The sequence below is a fragment of the Oncorhynchus tshawytscha genome, linkage group LG03 (assembly GCF_018296145.1).
Source record: "Oncorhynchus tshawytscha isolate Ot180627B linkage group LG03, Otsh_v2.0, whole genome shotgun sequence".
Taxonomy (NCBI): Eukaryota; Metazoa; Chordata; class Actinopteri; order Salmoniformes; family Salmonidae; genus Oncorhynchus; species Oncorhynchus tshawytscha.
Genome location: NC_056431.1, coordinates 6,791,770 through 6,817,800, shown reverse-complemented (window position 1 = coordinate 6,817,800; position 26,031 = coordinate 6,791,770). Strand labels below are relative to the sequence as shown.

The 26,031-nt window shown below is 43.4% G+C and overlaps 1 protein-coding gene across 3 annotated transcripts; it reads left to right on the top strand.

The window, feature by feature from the left end:
* The first annotated feature begins 20,347 nt into the window (after positions 1-20,347).
* LOC112244824 (proteoglycan 4-like) lies at positions 20,348-24,770 on the top strand. 3 transcript variants are annotated; one of them, XM_042320124.1, is made up of 7 exons: positions 20,397-20,558; positions 20,948-21,002; positions 22,562-22,705; positions 22,808-22,849; positions 22,933-23,115; positions 23,250-23,693; positions 23,840-24,769. In XM_042320124.1, exons 3-7 carry the CDS (start codon positions 22,623-22,625, stop codon positions 24,465-24,467), a joined length of 1,380 nt encoding a protein of 459 aa, XP_042176058.1. In that variant the 5' UTR covers positions 20,397-20,558; positions 20,948-21,002; positions 22,562-22,622; the 3' UTR covers positions 24,468-24,769. The 3 variants fall into 3 exon arrangements, with proteins under 3 accessions (XP_042176057.1, XP_042176059.1, XP_042176058.1); XM_042320123.1 differs by lacking the exon at positions 20,948-21,002 and having other exon boundaries at positions 20,348-20,558; positions 23,840-24,770; XM_042320125.1 differs by lacking the exons at positions 20,948-21,002; positions 23,250-23,693 and having other exon boundaries at positions 20,352-20,558.
* The last annotated feature ends 1,261 nt before the right edge of the window (positions 24,771-26,031 follow it).

Here is a 26,031-nt window from a genome sequence, read left to right as displayed (position 1 = left end):
CATAAAGACAGACTGACTCCATACCACAAAGACATACTGACTCCATGCCATAAAGACAGACTGACTCCATAACACAAAGACATACTGACTGCATAAAGACAGACTGACTCCATGCGATAAAGACAGACTGACTCCATACCATAAAGACAGACTGACTCCAAGCCATAAAGACAGACTGACTCCATACCATAAAGACAGACTGACTCCATTACATAAAGACAGACTGACTCCATACCATAAAGACATACTGACTCCATGCCATAAAGACAGACTGACTCCATACCACAAAGACATACTGACTCCATGCCATAAAGACAGAATGACTCAACAAAGACAGAATGACTCCATAACACAAAGAAATACTGACTCCATGCCATAAAGACAGACTGACTCAATAACACAGACATACTGACTCCATACCACAAAGACAGACTGACTCCATGCCATAAAGACAGACTGACTCCATGCCAAGAAGACATACTGACGCCATGCCATAAAGACAGACTGACTCCATGCCATAAAGACAGACTGACTCCATGCCATAAAGACAGACTGACTCCATAACACAAAGACATACTGACTCCATAACACAAAGACATACTGACTCCATGCCATAAAGACAGACTGACTCCATAACACAAAGACATACTGACTCCATAAAGACAGACTGACTCCATGCCATAAAGACAGACTGACTCCAAGCCATAAAGACAGACTGACTCCATACCATAAAGACAGACTGACTCCATGACATAAAGACAGACTGACTCCATACCATAAAGACAGACTGACTCCATAAAGACAGAATGACTCCACAAAGACAGAATGACTCCATAACACAAAGACATACTGACTCCATGAAGACAGACTGACTCCATGCCATAAAGACATACTGACTCCATGCCATAAAGACAGACTGACTCCATACCACAAAGACATACTGACTCCATACCACAAAGACATACTGACTCCATGCCATAAAGACAGACTGACTCCATACCACAAAGACATACTGACTCCATGCCATAAAGACAGACTGACTCCATAACACAAAGACATACTGACTGCATAAAGACAGACTGACTCCATGCGATAAAGACAGACTGACTCCATACCATAAAGACAGACTGACTCCATGCCATAAAGACAGACTGACTCCATACCATAAAGACAGACTGACTCCATGCCATAAAGACAGACTGACTCCATGCCATAAAGACAGACTGACTCCATGCCATAAAGACAGACTGACACCATGCCATAAAGACATACTGACGCCATGCCATAAAGACATACTGACGCCATGCCATAAAGACATACTGACGCCATGCCATAAAGACAGACTGACTCCATGCCATAAAGACATACTGACGCCATGCCATAAAGACATACTGACTCCATACCACAAAGACAGACTGACTCCATGCCACAAAGACATACTGACTCCATGCCATAAAGACAGACTGACTCCATAAAGACAGACTGACTCCATAAAGACAGACTGACTCCATGCCATAAAGACAGACTGACTCCATGCCATAAAGAAAGACTGACTCCATGCCATAAAGACAGACTGACTCAATAACACAGACATACTGACTCCATACCACAAAGACATACTGACTCCATGCCAAGAAGACATACTGACGCCATGCCAGAAAGACAGTCTGACTCCATGTCATAAAGACAGACTGACTCCATAAAGGTAGACTGACTCCATGCCACAATGAAAGACGGACTCCATGCCACAAAGAAAGACTGACTCCATGCCATAAAGACAGACTGACTCCATACCACAAAGACAGACTGACTCCATGCCATAAAGACAGACTGATTCCATAAAGACATACTGACTCCATACCACAAAGACAGACTGACTCCATAACACAAAGACAGACTGACTCCATGCCACAAAGACATACTGACTCCATGCCATAAAGACAGACTGACTCCATACCACAAAGACAGACTGACTCCATGTCATAAAGACAGACTGACTCCATAAAGACAGACTGACTCCATAAAGACAGACTGACTCCATGCCATAAAGACAGACTGACTCCATGCCATAAAGAAAGACTGACTCAATAACACAGACATACTGACACCATACCACAAAGACATACTGACTCCATGCCAAGAAGACATACTGACTCCATGTCATAAAGACAGACTGAGTCCATAAAGACAGACTGACTCCATTCCACAAAGAAAGACAGACTCCATGCCACAAAGAAAGACTGACTCCATGCCATAAAGACAGATGGACTCCATGCCACAAAGACAGACTGACTCCATGCCATAAAGACAGACTGATTCCATAAAGACAGACTGACTCCATACCACAAAGACAGCCTGCTTCCATACCATACATGTTTTTCAGGTCCATGCAGGACAGACTTCACCATGTGAAAAGCAGCAAATTACTTTAGGAAAAGGTTACCACAATTTTGGTCTAGTACTGTAACTGTAGCTATATAAAGAAACTATCAACTGAAGGATTTGTGCCCAGGTCCAAAAGCCAAGCAAATGTCACACACGCACAGACACACACACACACACACACGCAGACACACGCAGACACACACACACACGCACAGACACACACACACACACACGCAGACACACACACGCACACACACGCAGACACGCACACACACGCAGACACACACACACAGACACACACACACACGCAGACACACACACACACACACACACGCAGACACACACACGCAGACACACACACACACGCACACACACGCAGACACACACACACGCACACACACGCAGACACACACACACGCACACACACAGACGCACACACACACACGCACACACACACGCACACACACGCAGACACACACAGACGCACACACGCAGATGCACGCACACACACGCAGACACACGCAGACACACGCACACGGCTGATTAGTAGCACCACCTTCACTAACAATGACACAGTAATATCCATGTAATATAATCCATCTATCTATCTATCATATAGTTGTGCCCACCCATGAAATGTCGGTCTCTAGGTTAAATGGAATCTCTCTCATTTTCTCTCATTTCCCAGTTCATCCTCATATTCTCTCTCTCTGTTTCTCTCACTTTTAATGCACTGTAGTGTCTCTGGCCAGTGTGTTTACCTAACCCTCTCTCTCTTCCCCTCTCTCCTCTCTTCTTCACTCCCTCATTCCCTCTGCGAGCAGCTAGGCTGTGTGTGGGAGATTTAGAGCGGGGATCAATAAGAAATGTAAAATCAATGCACTTAGTGCCAGGAAATCAATGGGACTAATCGGGATGCCAATCAGCCCAGTCAAAACAATTAGGGGGAAGAAAAATGTTTAACATCCTCCTCTCTCTTGCTTACACACAGAGGCAGGAAGAGAGGGATGGGGATATCAGAGGCAGGAAGAGAGGGATGGGGATATCAGAGGCAGGAAGAGAGGGATGGGGATATCAGAGGCAGGAAGAGAGGGATGGGGATATCAGAGGCAGGAAGAGAGGGATGGAGGGAAGAGAGGGAGGGGGATATCAGAGGCAGGAAGACAGGGATGGAGGGAAGAGAGGGAGGGGGATATCAGAGGCAGGAAGAGAGGGAGGGGGATATCAGAGGCAGGAAGAGAGGGAGGGGGATATCAGAGGCAGGAAGAGAGGGATGGGGGAAGAGGGGTGGGGATATCAGAGGCAGGAAGAGAGGGGTGGAGGGAAGAGAGGGAAGGAGGGAAGAGAGGGATGGGGGAAGAGAGGGATGGAAGGAAGAGAGGGATGGAGGGAAGAGAGGGATGGAGAGAAGAGAGGGATGGAAGTAAGAGAGGGATGGATGGAAGAGAGGGATGGTGGGAAGAGAGGGATGGAGAGAAGAGAGGGATGAGATGAAGTGATAGATGGGAAGGAAAGGATCAGGAGGGAGAGCCCCAAGCTTAGTCTGGGGGAAGAGAGGAGAGAGGGATGGGTGGAGCGAGGCTGGGAGGAGTGAGGGATGGGAATGGAAGTAAACAGAAGTCAACAGGGAACAGATGAGGTGGTCACACTAAAGACAACTGGGTTCTGGCCTGCATCAAGTATCAGTCTTTGACCATGAATTCATGTTAAATGTATCTTCTTGGCTTTTTCTAATTCTAGTGTAATTCTAGAGGAAACCAAACAATAAAAATATGATCATAAAAGCTGATGCTTTAAGCCAAATCAAATATCCAGATTACTGTATGTGGTCAATGTCAGACACAAACCCACAACTGTGGTGTAGTCAGAACCAAGCACAGTGCTCCACAGTGTCATCAATGAGATCATTCTCTTATCAAATGGTTTGATTCCTAAATCAGATCACAACCTGATCCCCCAAGTCATCAAATACAGTCAGAGTGGAGGAAGGCAACAGCACACACGACTGGTTGGATTCTGACATACAGACAATTCTGACCTTCATTCAGTTGAGTCTATCTTCCAGGAAATCCAGAAATTCCCACTGTCTTTAATCCAACACAACAACACACTGAACCCCATGACAAGATCCACCAACAACACCTGACTCACCTCTAAAAACAACCAACTCTTTACAAATCTGGAAGATCCAACCAAGAAACTCTACCTCACTGAACCATCCAATCAGATTGAGTGTTTTTCAGGCCAGACATCCAATAAGGAGGCAGGAATTGAGCGAGGAGACGTTGATGGGGGGTGGGGGGTAATTTGGGGTCAATCAATAGAGCTGGCCTCCCTCTATCTTGTGGCTGCTCACCGTGCTAAAATCAATAGGGAAGCCAATAGTTCCCAGGCTGGGTCTAGATTAGTGAGCACACAACTAATCAGGCAGTCTGTGAAACTGACACCACGGCTATTAACCTATTGATACGCCAGGAGACACCAGTTGAAAATACACAGATGCGCCAACACTGACACACGCATTCCACCACAGATTGACATTCTGTCAGACTCTGATGCCCTGTAAGAGAACTTCATACTACCGTTTAGTTTAAAGTGGCACTCCAGTCTCCTTTTCAGCTCATTTAACACCTGATCTTCTTATTAACAAAAGGCACATCTCAATAGGTGGTCCAGGTAAGTAATGACATGGTACAAGTGGGGGGCTTTACTCTCTTGTTCTATATTGCTCCTCTATTATTCCTCAAGAAAGGGGGAGGCTGATGACATCAGAGGGCTTCATCAGACAAGCTCCTCGAATGGCCTAATCCATAAAGTTACCACTTTCTTAGCTCAACACTATTTTTCACCCCTAGATGAGTGTACATTTCTGTATTGACACGTGATATATTGTTTTTCAACAAGAAAAGTTCCAAAATAGCTGGAGTGCATCTTTAATACAGGTCCCATGTGGCTCAGTTGGTAGAGCTTGGTGTTTACAGCACCAGTGTCGTGGGTTTGATTCCCACAGGGGACCAGTATGGGGGGGGGTAAGAAAATGTATGCACTCACTACTGCACCTTGTTCTGGAGAAGAGCGTCTGCTAAATGACTGAGATGTTTAAGTAAATCCAGTGTATGTCTCCAACCCCCCCCCCACACACACACAGCTGTGCTCTGTATTCAGGCCTCATTGTCTCTCTAGTCAGAAACAGGATAGCGTGGATGTTACCTCTGGAGCTAGACCGCAGGGTCAGAGAGGGGACTCAAAATGGCTGTGAGTAGATGGCAGTTTCACTCTAATGCCGGTGTCTCCGATTGGTGCAATGGTCTGCATTAGTGAGAGTGGACTGTAAATTTCTTCTCATAAATAGATATCCATGGGTTATATTTCTATGGTAGTAACTCTATAAATGGTATTTCACATAGACTACGTTTACCATTTAGACAATGTCATTGACCATCATACCACATAGACCTATATTTTAATCAAACTGATAGAAATGATGGTCATGACATACAAATTGCTCTGCAAAACTGGAAAAATAGCATGTTTCAAATTTGTTTCCACTGTGTTATTCAGTCTTCAGCCAAAACTAGCCACAGTCTTCTCAAGAAGCAAAACATTATGTACCACTACCTGTCTCTTTAGGGCTGCACCACACAAGGATCATTTGTCAAAAAGCCGGACTAGCTTTCATCCTTTACTTTTGAAAGCCCTGTTGTTTTTATAGATTGCCTCTCCTTCCTCTGTTCCTCTTCCTCTCCTCCCTCTCCTCCCTCTCCTTCCTCTCCTCCCTCTCCTCCCTCTTCTCCCTCTTTTCCCTCTCCTCCCTCTCCTTCCTCTCCTCCCTCTCCTTCCTCTCCTCCCTCTTCTCCCTCTCCTCCCTCTCCTCCCTCTCCTCCCTCCTCCTTCCTCTCCTCCCTCTCCTCTCTCTCTCTCTCTCTCTCTGTCATGTTTTAGTCTTCATATGTTGCTTTTGTTCTCTTCCTCATTTTCCCCTTGTGTAAAAAATGAAAGGCTGAGAACAGGAAGAGTTACAACAAACACAGCAGCTAGCCGCAGTACATCAGTGGGATCGCTCTGACAGACAGTTACAGGCTACATCTAACAGCACAGCCCAAAATCAAACTCATATACATGATATTTAAAACGCTCAAAATTAATCAGCATTACATTAAAAAAGCTCAATCATATTCATATGCTTGGTGTTCAAAGGGCTAGCTATCTCCAGATAAACAGGGTTCATGTATGAATTAGTTTCAATGTACTGCATGATATGCATCATACAAGTCATATCTTCAAAGCTAAGTAGGATTCATGCATGTTTGGAAATAGATTTTCTACAGATCCGTCAAATCATATTGATATTCATGATAAAGACATACATAAATCATATTAAAACATGATATCTCCAAAACGCAATAGGATCCGTGCATTTGTGTTTGGAATTTGATAATCATCCATACACATTGGACTGTGACAGCTCAGGCAAAGCACCCAACAGAACTCTCTCTCTTTTTTTCTTTCTGACATCCTTTTCACCAATCCCTTTTCACACGTTTAACACACAGGGAAAATGAAAGTGAGGCGTATGAATTGAACTGGATTTATTTTCCAGTCAGATATACTTCCATGGTGTTGTCTATCCAGCATAGGTCCATCATGGACAGCATGCAGCTAGGGCATAACAAACATGATTCTGCTTTACAGCCTAATCATAACCCTTCCCTCTACGCTGCCATGGCTATGATGGGGAAGGAGACGTCAGGGGAAAGGGAAGAAGGAGAGAGAGAGAGAAAGGAGACAGGCAGGGGAGAGAGGGAGAGGGAGAAATGGTGGGGAGGCAGAGGAATGGAGAGAAAGAGAGAGATGGAAAAAGGGCCTACTGAGAGGAAGGGTAGAGTAGTCTGGATGCATTGGTTCCGTATAACAGACCTATTTCAGTCTGACAGACACATGTTGCCATTATAAGGAAACGGAATCCAAATGTCTCGCATTAGGTCCAGTATCTGGTCCAGTATCTGGTCCAGTATCTGGTCCAGTATCTGCACCATACAAAGTAGGAGGATATGGGGAAATGATCCAGACTCAGTATTTGGCTCTCTCATCCCTCTCAGAGATATTTTCCCCTTAAGCGTCTTTCTCCGAAGCTCTTTCGTCTCGAGTCTTTCATTGCTTGCTTTACACAATAAAATGCTGCACTATTGAAACCACTGACAGGTTTTAAAAACAACATTCCATTTGATATGATAACCGACTGACAGAGCCAACAATCCCACCGAATCAATTTAAAAAGAGCTGAGGTATATGTTTAAATACAGTGTATTGGCACTAACCATAACCCTAACCCTTTTGAAGTGGCCATTTAGAAGAGTATAGATATTTAATCCCAATGATACATCTCTTACGTTCACATAATTGATTATATAAAGGTAAGAACACTGTAAAAACAATAGTTACATATCTTTGTACCACAACAGAATCCAAACACAATAGAGAGAAACACAGGCTAACTGGAGAGACTGACGACTACAGCCAAATCACAGAAAATGTAACAAATCCTACAAAATGGCTGCAGAATCTAAAATGGGTGTGAGCTCGATATTGCCAGGCCAAGATAAGAACACTCTCCCCTAGCAGGTACACTGAAGAGAATGAGCTTCAGACTGTGGTAACAAACTCTATAATCATTTATAAATGTTATAATTGGTATGATTTAATTCACTTAAATAGCAACAGAGTCAATGGTGATTGTGGCAATTTGTCACAGCCTAACAGAGTAATAAGAACTACACATGGAGAAACAGAAGAATACGAGAGGTAAGCAGCAGATGAGAAGAGACCAAAACAGTATGGATGGATGATGACAAAGAAGAAAATGAAAAAGACTGAAAGTAGTAGACAGTAGAAGAGAGACAGAAAGAAAAATAAAGAAATGTGGAAAAAATAGACTAATTAGTTTAGTACAGCAACATTAACTGCTGCTACACTACTAGTACAACTACCACACAAAAAACATCATAATAACATATATGCAGTACTTGTACTATACAATCATCAGCATCACTATATCTGAAGTGTTTAAAAGGGGTTATACTGAGAGGTGGCATGTTTGGGAGTGATAGAGGAGGAGTAGAGAGAGGTAGAATCAGAACAATTGAGACAGGGGTGGTGGGAGAGATATATTTGGGATTAAGAAACAAGTGCGTGGAAAAGGACGAGGATTAGGGGAGTGGGAGAGAGAAGGACAAAGTGAGAGGAGGAGTGAATGAAAAGGCAGACAAAGAGCTTTGACAGAGAGGGCAGGGATAAAAATAGGTATTTTTCTGCTTCATCTATTTTCCTTCCTCTCCTCTGTGTTGCTCCCTACCTCTTTACTCCCTTCTCTGTCTAACTGGGAAGATCGTTAGGAAACCTAAACGAGCCAGACCACCTGCTCTCTACTGCCACTCACAGGTCAGAGGCCGGTACTACACTATGTAATGACCGAGGGACCATTGGACCGTTTCTCACACAGTGTAACCATCCATCCAGCAGAAGACAATGAGGTTAGGAGACTGGACTGGGGCTGGGGTTGGAGCAAGGGCATATTGGACCCAGGGCTAGAGCAAGGGACGGGACTTGGTGGAGTTGCGTGGAGATAAGACTATTATTTCATGGTCATTATGGTCTAAGGCAGTGACACTGAGATCTCTCAGGATTGTGACTGTGGGATTAGAAAGCAGGATCTGGCGGTTGTGACTGTGGGATTAGAAGGCAGGATCTGGCGGTTGTGACTGTGGGATTAGAAGGCAGGATCTGGCGTTTGTGACTGTGGGATGAGAAAGCAGGATCAGGGGGTTGTGACTGTGGGATTAGAAGGCAGGATCAGGGGGTTGTGACTGTGGGATTAGAAGGCAGGATCAGGGGGTTGTGACTGTGGGATTAGAAGGCAGAATTTGGCGGTTGTGACTGTGGGATTAGAAGGCAGGATCTGGCGGTTGTGACTGTGGGATTAGAAGGCAGGATCTGGCGGTTGTGACTGTGGGATTAGAAGGCAGGATCTGGCGTTTGTGACTGTGGGATGAGAAAGCAGGATCAGGGGGTTGTGACTGTGGGATTAGAAGGCAGGATCAGGGGGTTGTGACTGTGGGATTAGAAGGCAGGATCAGGGGGTTGTGACTGTGGGATAAGAAGGCAGGATCAGTGGGTTGTGACTGTGGGATTAGAAGACAGAATCTGGCAGTTGTGACTGTGGGATAAGAAGGCAGGATCAGGGGGTTGTGACTGTGGGATAACATGGCAGGATCAGGGGGTTGTGACTGTGGGATTAGAAGACAGAATCTGGCGGTTGTGACTGTGGGATTAGAAGGCAGGATCGGGGGTTTGTGACTGTGGGATTAGAAGGCAGGATCGGGGGTTGTGTGTAAAGAGAACATCTTCTCAATCCACTTCCTCATATATTCACTATATAATTCACTACACTGTGTGCTTGTAAGTGTGTGTGTGTGTGTGTGTGTGTGTGTGTGTGTGTGTGTGTGTGTGTGTGTGTGTGTGTGTGTGTGTGTGTGTGTGTGTGTGTGTGTGTGTGTGTCCAGGCTAGATAACACACATTTGCTGCTGCTGCTGGGGGTAGCAGTGGGAAGGGGAGTGGGGTCAGAATCCAGGGTCAGGTGTTAATTCACTGCATCTAGCAGCAGGAGCAGGAGGGACCACATCCAGACCAGACCGCTGCTGGAACATACATGGACAAACCAAGTTATATTCAATGATCATCCCTGTGGGTGGATCTGTCTGTCTCTCTCTCTCACCTCTCCCCTTCAACTCCCCATCTCGCTTCTTCCTCCCCCTCTCGCCACCTTTCAGTCCCTAACTCACTCCTTCTTCCCCTCTCTCCTCTCTCCCTTCCCCTGTCTCTCTCCTTGCCGGTTATCCTCTCTCTCCTCCCCCACCCCAGTTTAAACGCAGAGGTCACTCTGTCTGGGATGATCCTGAACTCTGACCCCAGGCTTGATCATATTCTAACCACACACAGACCACAGACACACTCACAGAAAGGGCATGTGTGTCCTCACAAGAGCCTTTTCATTGTGGTCATTGTTGATCAATTTATCACTTCTTTCCTGTCACTTACTGAAAACCTATTGGCTGATAAAGCTCGTTTGGCAAGAAAGTCAACGCTTTTGCCAATGTGAACATTTCGGGTGATTACAAGGATTTATCAAGCCAATCAAGCCAATCGATCGAGCAATGATCGTGATTTAGTTATGAATTTGCTAGGAATCGGATACTATTCAATAGCCACTGACGCTAGAGGGTTCATGACATTTCTATCATGTGGTGGGGAGTAGAAACATGACAAGCGATATCTTAAACAACCACAGCATCAAATTATCACAAAAACAAAAGCTCCATGAGCAACACATTAGCATACATTACAATAGGCATATAGCTTACATTCCCCCCAAACATGTGCGTAATATTTCCACTGTCATTCATTCATGCACTTTACCTATTTAATATTTCCCGAAAAATATGTCCAACTAAAAACAACGATAGCCAACTGACTAGGGTATGTAGCAGCTTTTATAAAGGCATAGCCTACAACTTCTAAAATATATATATGCCTCTCTAAATAGGCCTACTGCAGACATTTTATATTGCTAAATTACTTTATTGTAGAATATGGGCTCTATATGTTAAATACAATCCAACAAAATGAATTGATTTAACCAGTGTTATAATGCATTTTTAAGTCGAACAATGTGGAGAAGTATGGTGGAAAAAAAACGTATAGCAAAAGGGCACATCCCGAAATACGGTCCCTTCTTGTTGCAGAAAGGCTGCAACGTGCAATTGCAATTTTTCCGCTTTAATTGAGGGACTGGCCAAGCGGCCTTTGACCCGCGGGTCATTACTGCATTGTGCTCCGGGCCGCGGAGAGACCCAACACCATTTGGGGGGAGAATCGTGCGCAGAAAATGGATTCATTTTAAACGGCCTGTGGTGCTAATAATGATTGGAACTATAACGAAAAATCTATAGACAATGTATCCTCGTTTTATAAGGCATCTTAGCCTATGACTTGTAAAGTTGAGACACTGAAAATAGTTGGTGCAATAAACCTGTGAGGATTTGTGAAGGTCCCAAGAAAGGATTTCGGACTTGGTTTCAGATATTAGGCTTCATTGCATAGCCCAATCCTTTTAGGCTACTCACCAACCATATCCACCATTTTAGATCAATTGAGGGTTTCGTTTAGCAACATCAAAAATAACTTATGACTATACAATTGAAAGACCGTTCTAAAAACATGTGTAACCTCTTACACAACAGGCTACGTTTACCCTATACTTGGATAGGTAGCCGAAGCATTCTCTGACAGACAGTAAGCCTAGAGAACATATTTACAAAAGAACAGGCCAGAAAAATAGATTAACAACAGTTTGTTTCACATCAGTTTGATTGAATATTTCATGTCGTATGGTATGTATAGCGAAGTAGACTTGTAGGCTACACAGTTTTTGATTATTGTAATTATAATATCGTAGTTTATTTCATTCTGATCATTAGTTCAAGTTCAAAGACATTTGGTCCGATAGCATCTATTGTAAACGACGTATCAACACATTGTAGTTAATATTTGAGGTATAGGGAGTTTGTGTTTAATTTAAAACTATGTTTAGATCGATTGACTAAGAGAATGAAGACTCTCTGATATTCCTTCTTGAATGTTTTTTATTTTATTTTATTTTTTACATTTTATATGCAAGTTTCATTGCAAAGTGGTTAAACTTTGTCCCGTTATGCATGGTGTATATCTTGATATTCGAGCAACAATAAATTAGTACAGCCTGTGTAAATGTCCCCATGAATTTGCAAGTGGGCAATATACAATGAAAGCATTTCAAATATATATATATATATATGTAGATTTGAATATTATGTATGAACAATTCTCCATTCATCCTCCAAAAATGTTTTCTTTGAAATATCTATCCTGTGTCATTATGCTAAACTAATGCAGATTCCTTCCGATATGCTATAGGCTTTTTCACACGTTATAGGCTTTTTGCAGCATCTGAGCTTCATGCAATAATTTACGTCGTGCAGGCTAAACTTAATAATTATAGGGAAGCCTATGTGAACAATCTGCTTTTTTAAAGAGAAGTCCAATGTCTTTGAACGCGTGCGAAAGACCGCACACCAACAAACACATGGTGCAAAACACCTTGCAAATAGTGTCAAAGTTACAAAACGTAAATGAATAAGCAGAATGAAACGTAATGTAGCCCAGTGCACAAGAAGAAATACATATAAATATAGAAAATGAATATAGGCCTACATAGCTAATGCTAAGGAATATATATTTCACCTGACAGAAATAACATCGTTAAAGCCTTGTTTCATGGTTTTTAAATATTCCAGATATAGGCATAATAAACACTGAAACTCAGAACATCCCTACTGTGGTTGGAATCAGGGAATTGAATCACATTGCCTAAGCATTTGAAGACAAGCTATGTGGAACATTTAGTTTTCCAGCGAAAATGAGGGCTTTTTCAAGCGCAATATCGTTCCATATTCACTGATACATGGGCATTTTACATGTCTTCATTAGGAAATACAGCCTGTTATAAAAGCATGATGAGGAAATCCTAACGTTCTCTGGTTTAGGGTTAGGTCGTCATTTTAGAGAGGCCTACTTTGTTCCTATGACTTTCCTAAAACCACAATAATATGAACATTCTGAAAATTCTGGGGGTTCTTGAAACTATATTACATTCAATGACTTTCCTTGTCTTATCTCTCATTTGCGTTCAAACATGCCTATCGTATTAAGAGCATTACATTCTGCATTAAATTATTATTATTATTATTATTATAGGGTAGTGCAATTGTAAGACTTTCCTTTCGTTTAAAAAAAAATGCAAATATGAATATAATTTTGAATGCAAATATGAATATGCTATTACATAACCATATTCAGCAAATCGTGTTTATTTGCATTCCGGTGCACATATTTAAGTGCTTTAACACACACACACACACACACACACACACACACACACACACACACACACACACACACACACACACACACACACACACACACACACACACACACACACACACCACCGTTTTTCACTTGACGTTTAAACTTTACATATTGTATTCATACTAGTTAAAGAGAGATGTATAGCCTAATCAAACAACCAACCCTCGAATTATCATCGTTAGTCAATTGACTGGATTAAGAACAGAGCAGAGTGGGCTTTCCCTTTACCGAACTTGAAAGAGATTGGGGGGAAAAGCTAACCAGACTTGCTTCATATGCTTATTGAATAAATAGCCTATGTATCTGGAGGCTAACTGAACACTTTTAAAACTCATCACCATCACGACTCTGAGATTTTAAAAATGAGAGAGCTATACAGTATAGGCCTACTTTATGTGGAATGTATTAAATCAAATTTGAATATTTTAGGTGCACACAATTCTTTCTCCGTTTTTACCAAATAACTAATACGCACGGCACTACACACGAACATTGTATATATTTTAAACCACATTATTAGATCATATTGGAGGCCTGTGTAGGCAATATGAGATGTAAGCCCATAATTGTAAAATAGCCTACACTGGACTGTACACCTGTGTGTTGTGTGGATTTTACCGAAATATAGCCCATAGAAGCAAGATCGTTCATATTTAAACATTATTATCCAGCTAACAAACTATCACCCAATATCTGATTAAACGTGTGGATGCGTGGTTGACAATTAGGCCTATTCTAATGATTCTCTCTGTCTCAGCTCAAACCCTGTCTGAAACATCTATATCTGACCAATGACCAGTGTCTGTTGCTCATTAACCAGTGGACTACGGTTTGGGGGGCTCCCGGGGGCATTTTTCGTGTATCATGTCTTCGGGGGCATATTTTGTGTATCGTGTCTTCCTGTGCCTTTTCTTCTCGTGCCTGTCTGTCTGTCGCTCCAAGTTCTTGGTCCCTCTATTTACACCGCGCGTGGTCCTTGAATCAACCACTGCACGTGGAGCCACATAATGACCTCTAAATGGCAATAGGGTCTCCGAATGTTAGCGGCCCAACACCAGTAATATATGGACACTTGCACATACACGCACACACATAGCAACTGGAAAGCAGAGGTGTGGTGTGTGTTGGAGGCACACACTGCTGCCCAGTTGCTGTTATGTGTGAGAATAATGTGTTTCAAATAGCAACGATTCCCAAGTTGATGCAATATTACATTACATTACATAAAAACACAAAACACAACTAGCCTACGTGACAATCATCATTTCAACACAGTATTTCATGAATAGATTTTGGTTAAAAGAGATAAGATCACATTGCCTTTGTTCAATGACATCACATGGAACGCTCAGTTTGCTTGAGTCAGGAGTGAGATGGAAGAGCAGAGCCGGACGGACAGAGGATGAACCTCCGCCAGCCCTGCAGGATGAGTGTGTCCGCCTGTCCCCAGCTCTCCCCCTCTGCGGGTGCTCTGTCTCAGTGCTCGGCCTTATAAAGGCCCAATCCCCTCCTCTTAATTGATTTTCTCATAATTAACTCACTCTGTCCATCGATTTCCCTTCTGCGGCCTATCTGCCCTACAACGGCACTAACACTCCTACTGGCCGTGTAGGGGCCGTGTTATTGTGGAAGGTAGCCTATTATCTGCGGCGATCGGGCAAGCTGCCGAACAAATATCGACCAAATTGATTAACAATCCCACCCAATAACACTAAATACACATAGTCTTTATACTGTCACAGTCAAGGGCAAATAATAGCCTATTCGTGTCCACTGAGTGGGTGAACATATAGGCTTTTCTCTCATGGCAGATATTAGAAGACTATACGCAATTAAACATTAAACAACAAAAGGCTCATAGCGCCATCAAGGGATTCCACTGAATTCGGGTTGTAGCCTATTTAAAAAACGACTTTCAGATGTTCCGGCTAGACATCTGAATCAAATGACTCATCGCAAACCCCAGTCAAGTACTCTTGCTATGTAAATAGACATATGACATTATAATCACAACACACAGCATATCATATCAATAAACGATAAGAGGAAACATTCTGTGTGTAATGTTCCCATTCAACCAATGCAAGCGCAGACTGACGCATGATGCACGTGCATACATAATGTAGAGCGAACTCATATTCAAAATCAAATATTCGCGCGATTCACAACCAGAAATACAGCATGCAGAGCAGGTGAATGACAGCGCGATTCGCCCACCGAGAGAATGAACGCGGTGGTATGAGAGGGACAGAGAGAAAGGGTTGCCCACATGAATTGATGTATGTTCTAATCAATAAAAAGAAAATCCCTGCCCGCGCAAGAAATCATTAAGGCCGTTATTTCTCTGTCCATCTCCTTCTCTCTCTCCCTCTCTATGACACAGGCAAGTTGGCCTCGAAATTTGACTAAAGTCTTTCTGGTTGTGAATTGAAACAGAAAAGCAATATACTTGATAAGAAGGTGGAGGGTTTAGAGAGGATGGAAGAGGCAGGGGGATACATGGGAAGCAGAATGCAAAGATAAGTTATCACTATGCAAAGTTGAGCCCTTATATGAAATCTTTATCTTTTTTTGGAGGTGAAAATTTACCAGTGCTTCCATCGGTGAACGTCTCTATCCCCGCCATGCGAGCTGCCTGTCTGAACACAAGAGGGATGGAGTGCAGAGATGGGGAGAGGTGTGTGTATGGGGGGCCAGGGAAAAGGGGAAGAAGGAAGGGCATAAGGGGAACACAATCTGGGGTGGGGGCTGTGAATTAGAAATTGGGTGTAGGTTAGAGGTGAAGGCTGGGTTTTGGGGTGCGGGGGTTGGGAGCACGCGCCCGCCCTGTATGGTAGGTAACACCCTAACCTTTCATGTCTCCCTTGCTGTCCTAATTGTGTTCCCCTCTCTCCTCTGCTCTCCTCTCTCTCCACAGCTCGCGTTCCCTTCCCATCTTTCACTCTCGACGTCTCTCAGCGGTTTCCATGGCGACGTGGTGTTTGTGGTGCTGCTGCTGAGGAGAAAGAGGCGCGTGCATGTGAGACCGGGAGAGCAAGAGGAATAGTGTGTGTGTGAGAGAGAGGCAGAGATTGTCATTTAAGAGTGTGTGAGGACAGATTTCGACATTTCTAAGAAATCTAATTCAAAATGAACATTTCATAATATGCCTGCTTCTGGTGGACATACAGTAATCCCTTCCCCAGAGATATTATAACACACAGTAAAATAATCAGTGTTGGCTGTATTCTGCAGAATAGTATGATTTCATACAGTATAAAGAAGGCATATAAAATAACAGGTATACGAAAAAGGTGTCCTAACATGCTTATGAGAGGTGACACATTTGTTGTCACAGATCATTTTGAAGGGCCAGTGGCTCTTAAAAGCTGATTAATTCATAGACAATAGCCTATTAATAGCCTAGCAATCAATTAACATTAAATTGTCAATATTCATGGTCCATCAATTCCTAAAACGCAATGACCTGGAACAGAAGTTAGATCCACAGTTCCAATACCGGACATATAGGCTTAACTCTGGATATTCAGTGGGGCTTTCTCTCTATGCAGCTCTCTTCAAATGGACTATTCACCTCATGCTGCCATCTGCAGGCCAGAAACAGCGTTATTTATCAGAAAAAAAGAATGAATGAGCACCTTGTTTTTGGTGGATTTACTTATTTTTGTAAAATATTCCTTGATAATAATGGTAGACATCTGTGTGCATGAACATAGACACAGCAGAATTGACCTCCCAACTGGATGGGAGACAGCCTAGCCTGCTTCAGGTGGACATACAGTAATCCCTTCCCCAGAGAGCTCCAGCTCTATTATCTTTAGACCGTCAAAGACCTAGCCCCCAACAATTGTGAGCGCAGTGTGAAAAAGCACACCTGTCCTTTCCGGAGATGAAAAGCGGGGACCAGGGTGGACAGACAAAGCATAATGTCCAGAATAAGACCAAGAGGTCAGTTGTGAAATATGCATATAAATGTATGTTTATGTTGAGCTTATCCTTTTTTAAGCATTGTAAGCCTAAGGTGGAGGTAGCTACCAGGCCTGTTGGCTCCAATTTGCATGCATCTAGGCTCAGACCAAACATGTCCAGAACTGATGAAAGAACAGAGCAATGCTTCCATTTCAGTTCAAGGTTGCCTCGTATGAAATTACATAGAACTACGAAAATGCCAAGTTTTAGGAAATTGTAGCCCACATTCATGTTTTTAAGCATGTCTGCTTTTTATGAAGATGTTTGGACCCGGGTGCTCTGGATCCTTTGATGATGCCGACAATGTCTCATCAAACAGACCTTTTGTGATTGTTTGTAACTTGCACAATTCAATAAAAGGTCTATACAAACAAAATATAATTCTTTAAAACCAATTTACCAATGAGTCAACAAATACAATACAAAAAATTGATAAGTAAATAATATTTTTAAGAATGAACTCGATCTCCATGGATCATGGAGATACAGTATACAGTCAACTGTCTCAGTACATTGAGCATACAAAACATTAGGAACACCTGCTCGTTCCATGACATAGACTGACCAGGTGAATCCAGGTGAAAGCTATGATCCTTTATTGATGTAACCTGTTAAATCCACTTCAATCAGTGTAGATGAAGGGGAGGTGACAGATTAAAGAATAATTGTTAAGCCTTCGGACAACTGAGACATGGATTGTGTGTGTGTGCCATTCAGAGGGTGAATGGGCAAGACAAAATATTGAAGTGCCTTTGAACACAGGATATGGTAGTAGGTGCCAGACACACCGGGTTGTGTAACCAACTGCAACGCTGCTGGGCTTTTCCCGCTCAACAGTTTTCCGTATGTAACAAGAATGGTCCACCACCCAAAGGACATCTAGCCAACTTGACACAAGTTTGGCAAGCATTCGAGTCAACATGGGCCAGCATCCCTGTGGAATGCTTTCGACACCTTGTAGAGTCCATGCCCTGGCGAATTGAGGCTGTTCTGAGGGCAAAAGGGGGTGCCACTCAATATTAGGAAGGTGTTCCTAATGTTCTGTACACTCAGTGTAAATCATACAGTATAAAAACACACAACAGATAGAAATGTAATTTAAAAAATGAATACTGCTTTTTATTCATTGCTCTGTTTTGCTCGACATGCAAGAGAAGAAACAGCACCCTCCACTCCAACAGCGTCCAGGCTTCTCCTTCTTATTACCCCCCTCTTCCTCTCTCACTGCATTCTCTGGCTGTTCCATCACCAGCTGGCAGCACGATGACTGGGGCACTATGGTCATCAGGCTCTGAAGCTCCTCCACCTCCTCTCCTTCCACCTCTGTCACCATGACAACCACCTCATTGACCCCAGTGACATGGATGTGGATCTGGCCGGCGTCCCTAGTGCTCATTGGCAGAGGGCTGCTGGGCTGGGAGAGCAGAGTGGTGGTGTCAGTGGGTTCCATGGGGTCAGAAAGATGCGCGGTGGTGGGAGCCTGGGGGGTAGCATCAAACTTCACCACCTGGGACCAGGGGTGGGCTGGGCTAAACCCTGGCTCAAAGATGGAGTCACTGCAGAGCTGAGAGCGCTGAGCCTGTTCCACCTGTGGCAGGGCATGCTGGGATAGTAGCGGTGTTGTCGGGGCTGAGTTCGGGTCCAGACTGAGGTTGTTCATAGAGCCCCTATTGGGTCCATCATCACCCTGGGTGGATCCACAGGCTGGTGAGTAATCAGGAGGGGGTGTGCTGGTAGGCAGCAGCAGGTCAGTGCTACTTATACCACAGCCTGGTCCGAACACTTCAGGGAACATCTGTGGCTGGAAGAGCTCCTGAAGGGAAGGAGCAGTCTCAGCGTCCAGGTCCACAGGGAAGACAGTTGGCGGTTGGCTTGGAGAGTCAGGCCCATTGGTGGTGGTCTCCAGGAGCATGGTGTTGGTCACAGCAGGCTGGGGCTCCTCCATGGTTGAACATGTTGCCCCAGAGTTCTCCAGGCCTAGATCTCCTAACTCTTTGAAAAAATGTTTTTTTAGAGAGACAGGGTCTTCATTGAGGAAGTCACTGCTCAGAGCTGGACCATCGAAGCAGCCTTTCAGTTGACCGTCCAGTTCTCTGCAGAAGTCAGAGTTGGTGCGCATGAGCCTGGGTGTCCCTGGTTCCTGGCTTGGTGTTGAGAAGGACAGGCCTCCAAACATTTCTCTGCTCATCAAGGGATTCCTCTGGCAGTCTGGCTGGCCATCGAATAATACCGCCTCTGAGAAAGACAGTGAAGGTCCAATCAGATTTTTCTCTGGGGGTTGGTCCCCCTTGCTGTTCTCCATGTCTGCTGATCAAACTATGAAGACATTTGAAAATTCCTAGGCTTTATTAAGGGTGGGTGTGGTCAGAACTCAACATTATTACATATAACATTGTTACATCAACGTTGTGATCCACATTAAAACAAGGTATTCATCATAACTGTGAACCGCGAAAAACGTAATAATGTGTTTCACGGTTCTAAGACTTATACCGTCATGGCGGAAATTGAGAGAATAGGAAAATAATTCATGTTTTCACCGCTGCAGAACACACACAACATAGCCTACCTGTTACCCAAATTGCCAGAATAAATGTTAATGTGGTAGCCTAGGCTATTTTCGTAGCATCATAATATAACTAAATGCTACTTTGGAACAGGCACATAGAAAGGTGGTTTTAGGCTAAATCAGGAGCTTTGGGTCTCTATTTATATGTAACCAAATTTACACCACATATATTTTGTACAGAAAATGTACACACAGAATGGATGGATCTTCCTACCTTTTCAAATTCACTAGTCACTCGCACAATGACCACAGGCCCACCTGGAAGAGATGGGTAGATTATATTTGAACCTTGGTTGTTTATATTTGAACAGTGCATAATATAGATTTCAGTACTTTGAGTTAAGAATGCTGCAATATTATTTTAGTCTTTCTAACTTTAGATAGTAGCCTATGTTGAACATTAGAAACACCGTGGAACTAATTGACCAACATCAGTGAGTCCGCGCGGATTAATTGTATCGTTGGACACCTGATATTATTCCTGCTGGCACCAGTTGAAAACCTAGACCCCAACCATTGTGAGCGCGGGCTGAAAAAGCCCACGTCCTTTCTGGAGATGAAAAGCGAGAACCAGAGTAGACAGACCAAGAATAATGTACAGAATAAGTTCAAGAGGTGAGTTATGAAATATACATATACATTTATGTTTAGCTTATCCTTTTTTATGCATTGTAAACCTGTTAGCTCCAATTTGCATGCGTCTCGGCTCGGACCAAACATGCCCAGAACTGATTAAACAAAAGAGCAAAAGGTTGGGTATGAAATTGGAATTTAGAAAATGCCGAGTTTGTAGGAAATTGCAACCAACATTCATGTTTTAAGCACATCTGTTTTTTAAGAAGACGTTTGGACACAGGTGCTCTGGATCCTCTGACGATATCTCATCAAACAGTGGATGCCTTGGCACTAAATAGTTTCTGTTTTAACTAAATTAGTTATGATTAAAGACCTTCACCTTTAGGTATACTCTACACATGTATCTAAATCTATTTACTTTGTTTTAGTCCAATAGTCACCAGAAGACTGAAAAGGTGTTTGGCTTTTCCCACCTCTTGACTTGTAAGTGTGAATTAATAGGCTACACGTGCCTGTACTGTACTGTTTTCTATATAAAAGCGAAATGACCTTGCCACAAGCAGCACCACAGATATTGAGATGAGCCAGATGCAAGACTTTCCTCCCCATAGACATTAAAACCATTCGATAGCACCGACGTCATCCTCGTATCCCTATGGAAAAATCCCGATGGCTCATGAAATCGGAAATATTTGAATTTGAAACGCCCCATATTGCTGAATGGGTCAAGGCTAGATGGTATCCAGCTTTTGTCAAATTAACATCAAAAGTTGAATATTTTTGGATTTTAGATAACTCTAACCGTTTCCTAACCTTACTTTAACCTAATTATCCTAACCAGCTGTTAATTATCCTAACCTGCTTTGTAATTTTTCCTAACCTGCTACGAAGTCGAATCTGATGTTAATTTGTCAAAAGCTGTATCCCTTCTAGTCATGACCTTCCTATATGTAACCTCTATTTAACTAGGCAAGTCAGTTATGAACAAATTGTTATTTACAATGACGGCCTACCAGGGAACAGTGGGTTAACTGCCTTGTTCAGGGGCAGAACAACATATTTACCTTGTCAGGTCAGGGATTCAATCCAACAACCTTTCAGTTACTGGCCGAACCCTCTAACCACTAGGCTACCTGCCGCCCCATTGGGCTGAACGGCACCAACATTGCTAAGGATCATCGAGAAAGTGGCCAGAATTAGCAAAGGATCATGTTCGATGTAGTGGTTTTCATCCTGCCTGAGAGACACGTGCAAAGACCGTGCATGAGGGCGCACGCCTCTCCGTAGCCTGCCGGTCTGTGATTAGTCTGTGTCAGTACATTGGTCTGGTCTGTGTCGGGCTCCCAAGTGGTGCAGCGGTCTAATGCACTGCATTTCAGTGCTAGAGGCGTCACTACAGACACCCTGGTTTGAATCCAGGCTGTATCACAACCGCCGTGATTGGGAGTCCCATAGGGTGGTGCACAATTGGCACAGCGTTGTCCAGGTTTGTCTGGGGTAGGCCGTCATTGTAAATAAGAATTAGTTCTTTACTGACTTGCCTAGTTAAATATTGTTTATTTATTTAAACATGGTCCATAGTGAGGACTAGTAGTCAAAATGGATCGGTACTTAATTTCATATATCGATTTGTAGCGAATTTTAAAATAATTCACTGTGGGATCGAACTTGATCATTGTAAACCAATTTTAGAGCCAAAACCAGCTGTTTAAAACAAATTGTTTGGCCATTCTAGCTATCATACTTTATATAGGCTTTCTAAGGCAGACCAGGGGTTTTGGCACCGCTAGGTTGCTATGCAGTAGCTGGCCAGCAGAGCACTTGGCTTCACACTCACACAGTATCTGCGCATGTGCATAGGTTTGCTTCACACTGTTACAGCGTGGTAGCCAGGGGACCAAAACAGCAGAAGAAGTTGAGCCTTGCACTTCAACGCTTAGTTGTTGTGGAAATTGACCCACTATGCTGTTTACTTTCTGCATCTACATCATATCGCTGAGTCTACCTTTAACTCAGTTTTTGTAATACATTTCCTCTCTCAGGGAGGAGGATGCAGCTCCGGTCCCTGTGTCTGACGCCACCAGAGAACCACCAGAGACCAGGATGTCAAAGAAGAAGACTTTCCCCAGACCACCTGTCACACAGGATGCAGAGAAGTTTCATGATGGCCCAACTAACACCAGTAGGCAAGTCTCAAACATTCTAAATGCTCAGTTCTCGTATTTTGTTATAAAAAAAATCGAATTAACTCACCTGACATGCATCTAAACTCATTTCCATTGTTTTAGCACCAATACCATCCCAAAGAGAAGGTGCCTTTTCCCAACCCTGTGAGTAACAGAGTTACACAATTAAATTAAATGAACAATTCATGATTTGTGAGTGTGACTGCGCATTTGACCACCTCCTTCAGGATGTCTGAGCCAGACCCAGTGCCTCTCTCTGAGCCAGACCCAGTGCCTCTCTCTGAGCCAGACCCAGTCCCTCTCTCTGAGCCAGACCCAGTACCTCTCTCTGATCCAGCAGAGACCAGCGAGCCCCAGCAGAAGGCAGGAATCTTCAACCCACCTGCCACAAAGCGACTGAAGAGGACCAGGTTAGGTTACACTTTAGTCATAGTTATTTCATACTATATTCACACCATTAGTTAGTTGAATCGCAATTTCTAATTCCACATTGTCAATATTGTTTTCTGTTCTAAGATTTTCTTTTGTGTCAATTCTACCTCAGAAAGTTGGAGCCAGCCCCAGTCCCTCTCTCTGAGCCAGCCCCAGTCCCTCTCTCTGAGCCAGCCCCAGGCCTTCTCTCTGAGCCAGCCCCAGGCCTTCTCTCTGAGCCAGCCCCAGTCCCTCTCTCTGAGCCAGCCCCAGGCCTTCTCTCTGAGCCAGCCCCAGGCCTTCTCTCTGAGCCAGCCCCAGGCCTTCTCTCTGAGCCAGCCCCAGGCCTTCTCTCTGAGCCAGCCCCAGGCCTTCTCTCTGAGCCAGCCCCAGGCCTTCTCTCTGAGCCAGCCCCAGGCCTTCTCTCTGAGCCAGCCCCAGGCCTTCTCTCTGAGCCAGCCCCAGGCCTTCTCTCTGAGCCAGCCCCAGGCCTTCTCTCTGAGCCACCAGAGAGCATGAAGTCAAAGGAAATGGAGATCCCAGGTCCACCTGCCACAAAGAGACTGAAGAGGACCAGGTCACTCTCTAGTTCTCATATTATAGTCACACTATTATGTAGTCAGTTGAATCTCAATTTCTTTTTTTCAGATTCTATTGTCCACATTGTTTTTTGTTCTAAGATTTCTGTTTAATTTGTGTCTGTTCTATCATGTTCTACCTTAGGAAGTTGGAGCCAACTCCAGCCCCTCTCTCTGAACCTCCAGACACCAGAAAGTCAAAGAAGAAGAAAATAATCCCTGGCCCACCTGCCAGTCAGCAAGTGAAGAGATCCAGATGTCCTCCCAGCCCCTGGACCCCTAACCTAGTGGAGATTAGACGTAGGACACCTACAGCCAGACCTCCTACCTGTGAGATAGGTGTAACTACATTTACCTTGAGATCGAAGGTAGCGACAAGCCCTACCTTGAAGTCAGGTGTAGTCACATCCCCATCTAGTGGTGAAGCCTTTTCCACATCCCCTGAGAGGAAGAAGATGAGGAAGAAGAACAGGAAGAGGGCCAGGTGCAGTGGTGCGGCCGTTCCCACCCCCCCTGAGAGGAAGATGAAGAAAAGGGCGAGGTGCTGCCCTGTCCCGTTGAACAACCCCTTGTCTGTCTGTCAGTCGCAGAGGGCCACCCAGGGCAGGAAGGCCTGTGTGTGGTGTAAACAGGAGAAAGAGTGGATGAAGACCATCTGGCAGTGTGAGGCCTGTCAGGTGGCCCTCTGTCTCATACCGGGCAGAAACTGCTTCAGGACCTGGCACAAGACTCACAAGTGGAACGAGGAAGTAATCTTCAGTCTGTTTTCTTAAATGTTGTCAAATATGTGGGTCTGGAGCCTCAGCATGAGATATTAATGGTTTGTGGTCAAAAAGCCCACATTCAGTTCCTAGTTCATACGGTTTTAGTATAATTCAGGCATACATACATTAAATAAGAAATATTTCCTTTGTGGGTGTTTTTGCAAAAAAAGGAAGTTTGAAAAGTTTGCTACATTTTCTTAAAAGCCCTTTTCCTCATGTTGTTTAAGTTGACATATTAAATACATTGTTAAAAAACAAATATGCCTCTTTCAAATGTGTGCACTTTGTACATTACTTTACAGTTCTTGTTCTTACAACTAACCGTGATCCAAACAGTATCTTTCAATGCTACAAAGACAGATGAACTCATAAAACAACCATGCACAGTGCCTTAAGTATTCATAGCCCTTGACTTATTCCACATTTTGTTACAGCCTGAATTCAAAACGTATAAAAATCGATTTTTCTCACCCATCTACACACAATGCCCCATAATGACGAAGGGAAAATGTTGTTCTTAACGGACTTGCCTGGTTAAATAAATGTATATACCGGTAAGTATTCACACCTGAGTCAATACATGTTAGAATCACCTTTGCCAGCGATTACAGCTGTGAGATATTCTGGGTAAGTCTAAGAGCTTTGCACATGTGGATTGTACAATATTTGCACATTATTCTTTAAAACATTATTCAAGCTCTGTTAGGTTGATTGTTGATCATGGCTAGACAGCCATTTCAATCTTGCCATAGATTTTCAAGCTGATTTAAGTTAAAACTAACGAGGCCACTCAGGATCATTCAATGTTGTCTGGTAAGCAACTCCAGTGTATATTTGGCCTGGTGTTTAAAGTTATTGTCCTGCTGAAAGGTGAATTTGTCTTCCAGTGTCTGTTGGAAAGCAGACCAAACCAGGTTTTCCTCTCTCATTTTGCATGTGCTTCACTCTATTCAGTTTATTTTTATAAGTAAAACTTGCTAGCTCTTCCTGATGAAAAGAATACCCATAACATGATGCAGCCACCACCATGCTTGAAAATATGATAAATGCTACTCTGTGGTGTGTTGGATTTGCCCCAAACATAACACTTTCTATTCAGGACAAAGTTAATTGTGTTGCCATTTTTACTTTAGTCCCTTATTTGCAAACAGGATGCATGTTTTGGGATATTTGTATTCTGGCTTCCTTCTTTACACTCTGTAATTTAGGTTAGTATTGTGAAGTAACTACAATGTTGTTGAGCAATTCACCGTTCTCCTATCACAGCAATTAAACTATGTAACTGTTTTAATGTCAACATTGGCATCATGGTGAAATCCCTGAGCAGTTTCCTTACTCTCTGGCAACTGAGTTAGGAAGAACACGTATCTTTGTAGTGACTGGGTGTATTGATACACCGTCCAAAGTGTAATTAATAAATTCATCATGCTCAAAGGGATATTCAATGTCTGCCTTTTATTTTAACCCATCTACCAATTGGAAAACCTCCCTGGTTTTTGTGGTTGATCTCTGCTCGACTGAGGAACCTTACAGATAATTGTATGTGTGTGGTGCAGAGATGAGGTAGTCATTC

Bases quoted from the DNA above. Each gene is read 5' to 3' on its own strand.
- LOC112244824 (XM_042320123.1), top strand. From the start codon at position 20,500: ATGAAAAGCGAGAACCAGAGTAGACAGACCAAGAATAATGTACAGAAT. The intron at 22,706-22,807 runs GCAAGTCTCAAA...CCATTGTTTTAG, and splicing joins GGCCCAACTAACACCAGTAG to CACCAATACCATCCCAAAGA. The intron at 23,694-23,839 runs GTCACTCTCTAG...GTTCTACCTTAG, and splicing joins AAGAGACTGAAGAGGACCAG to GAAGTTGGAGCCAACTCCAG.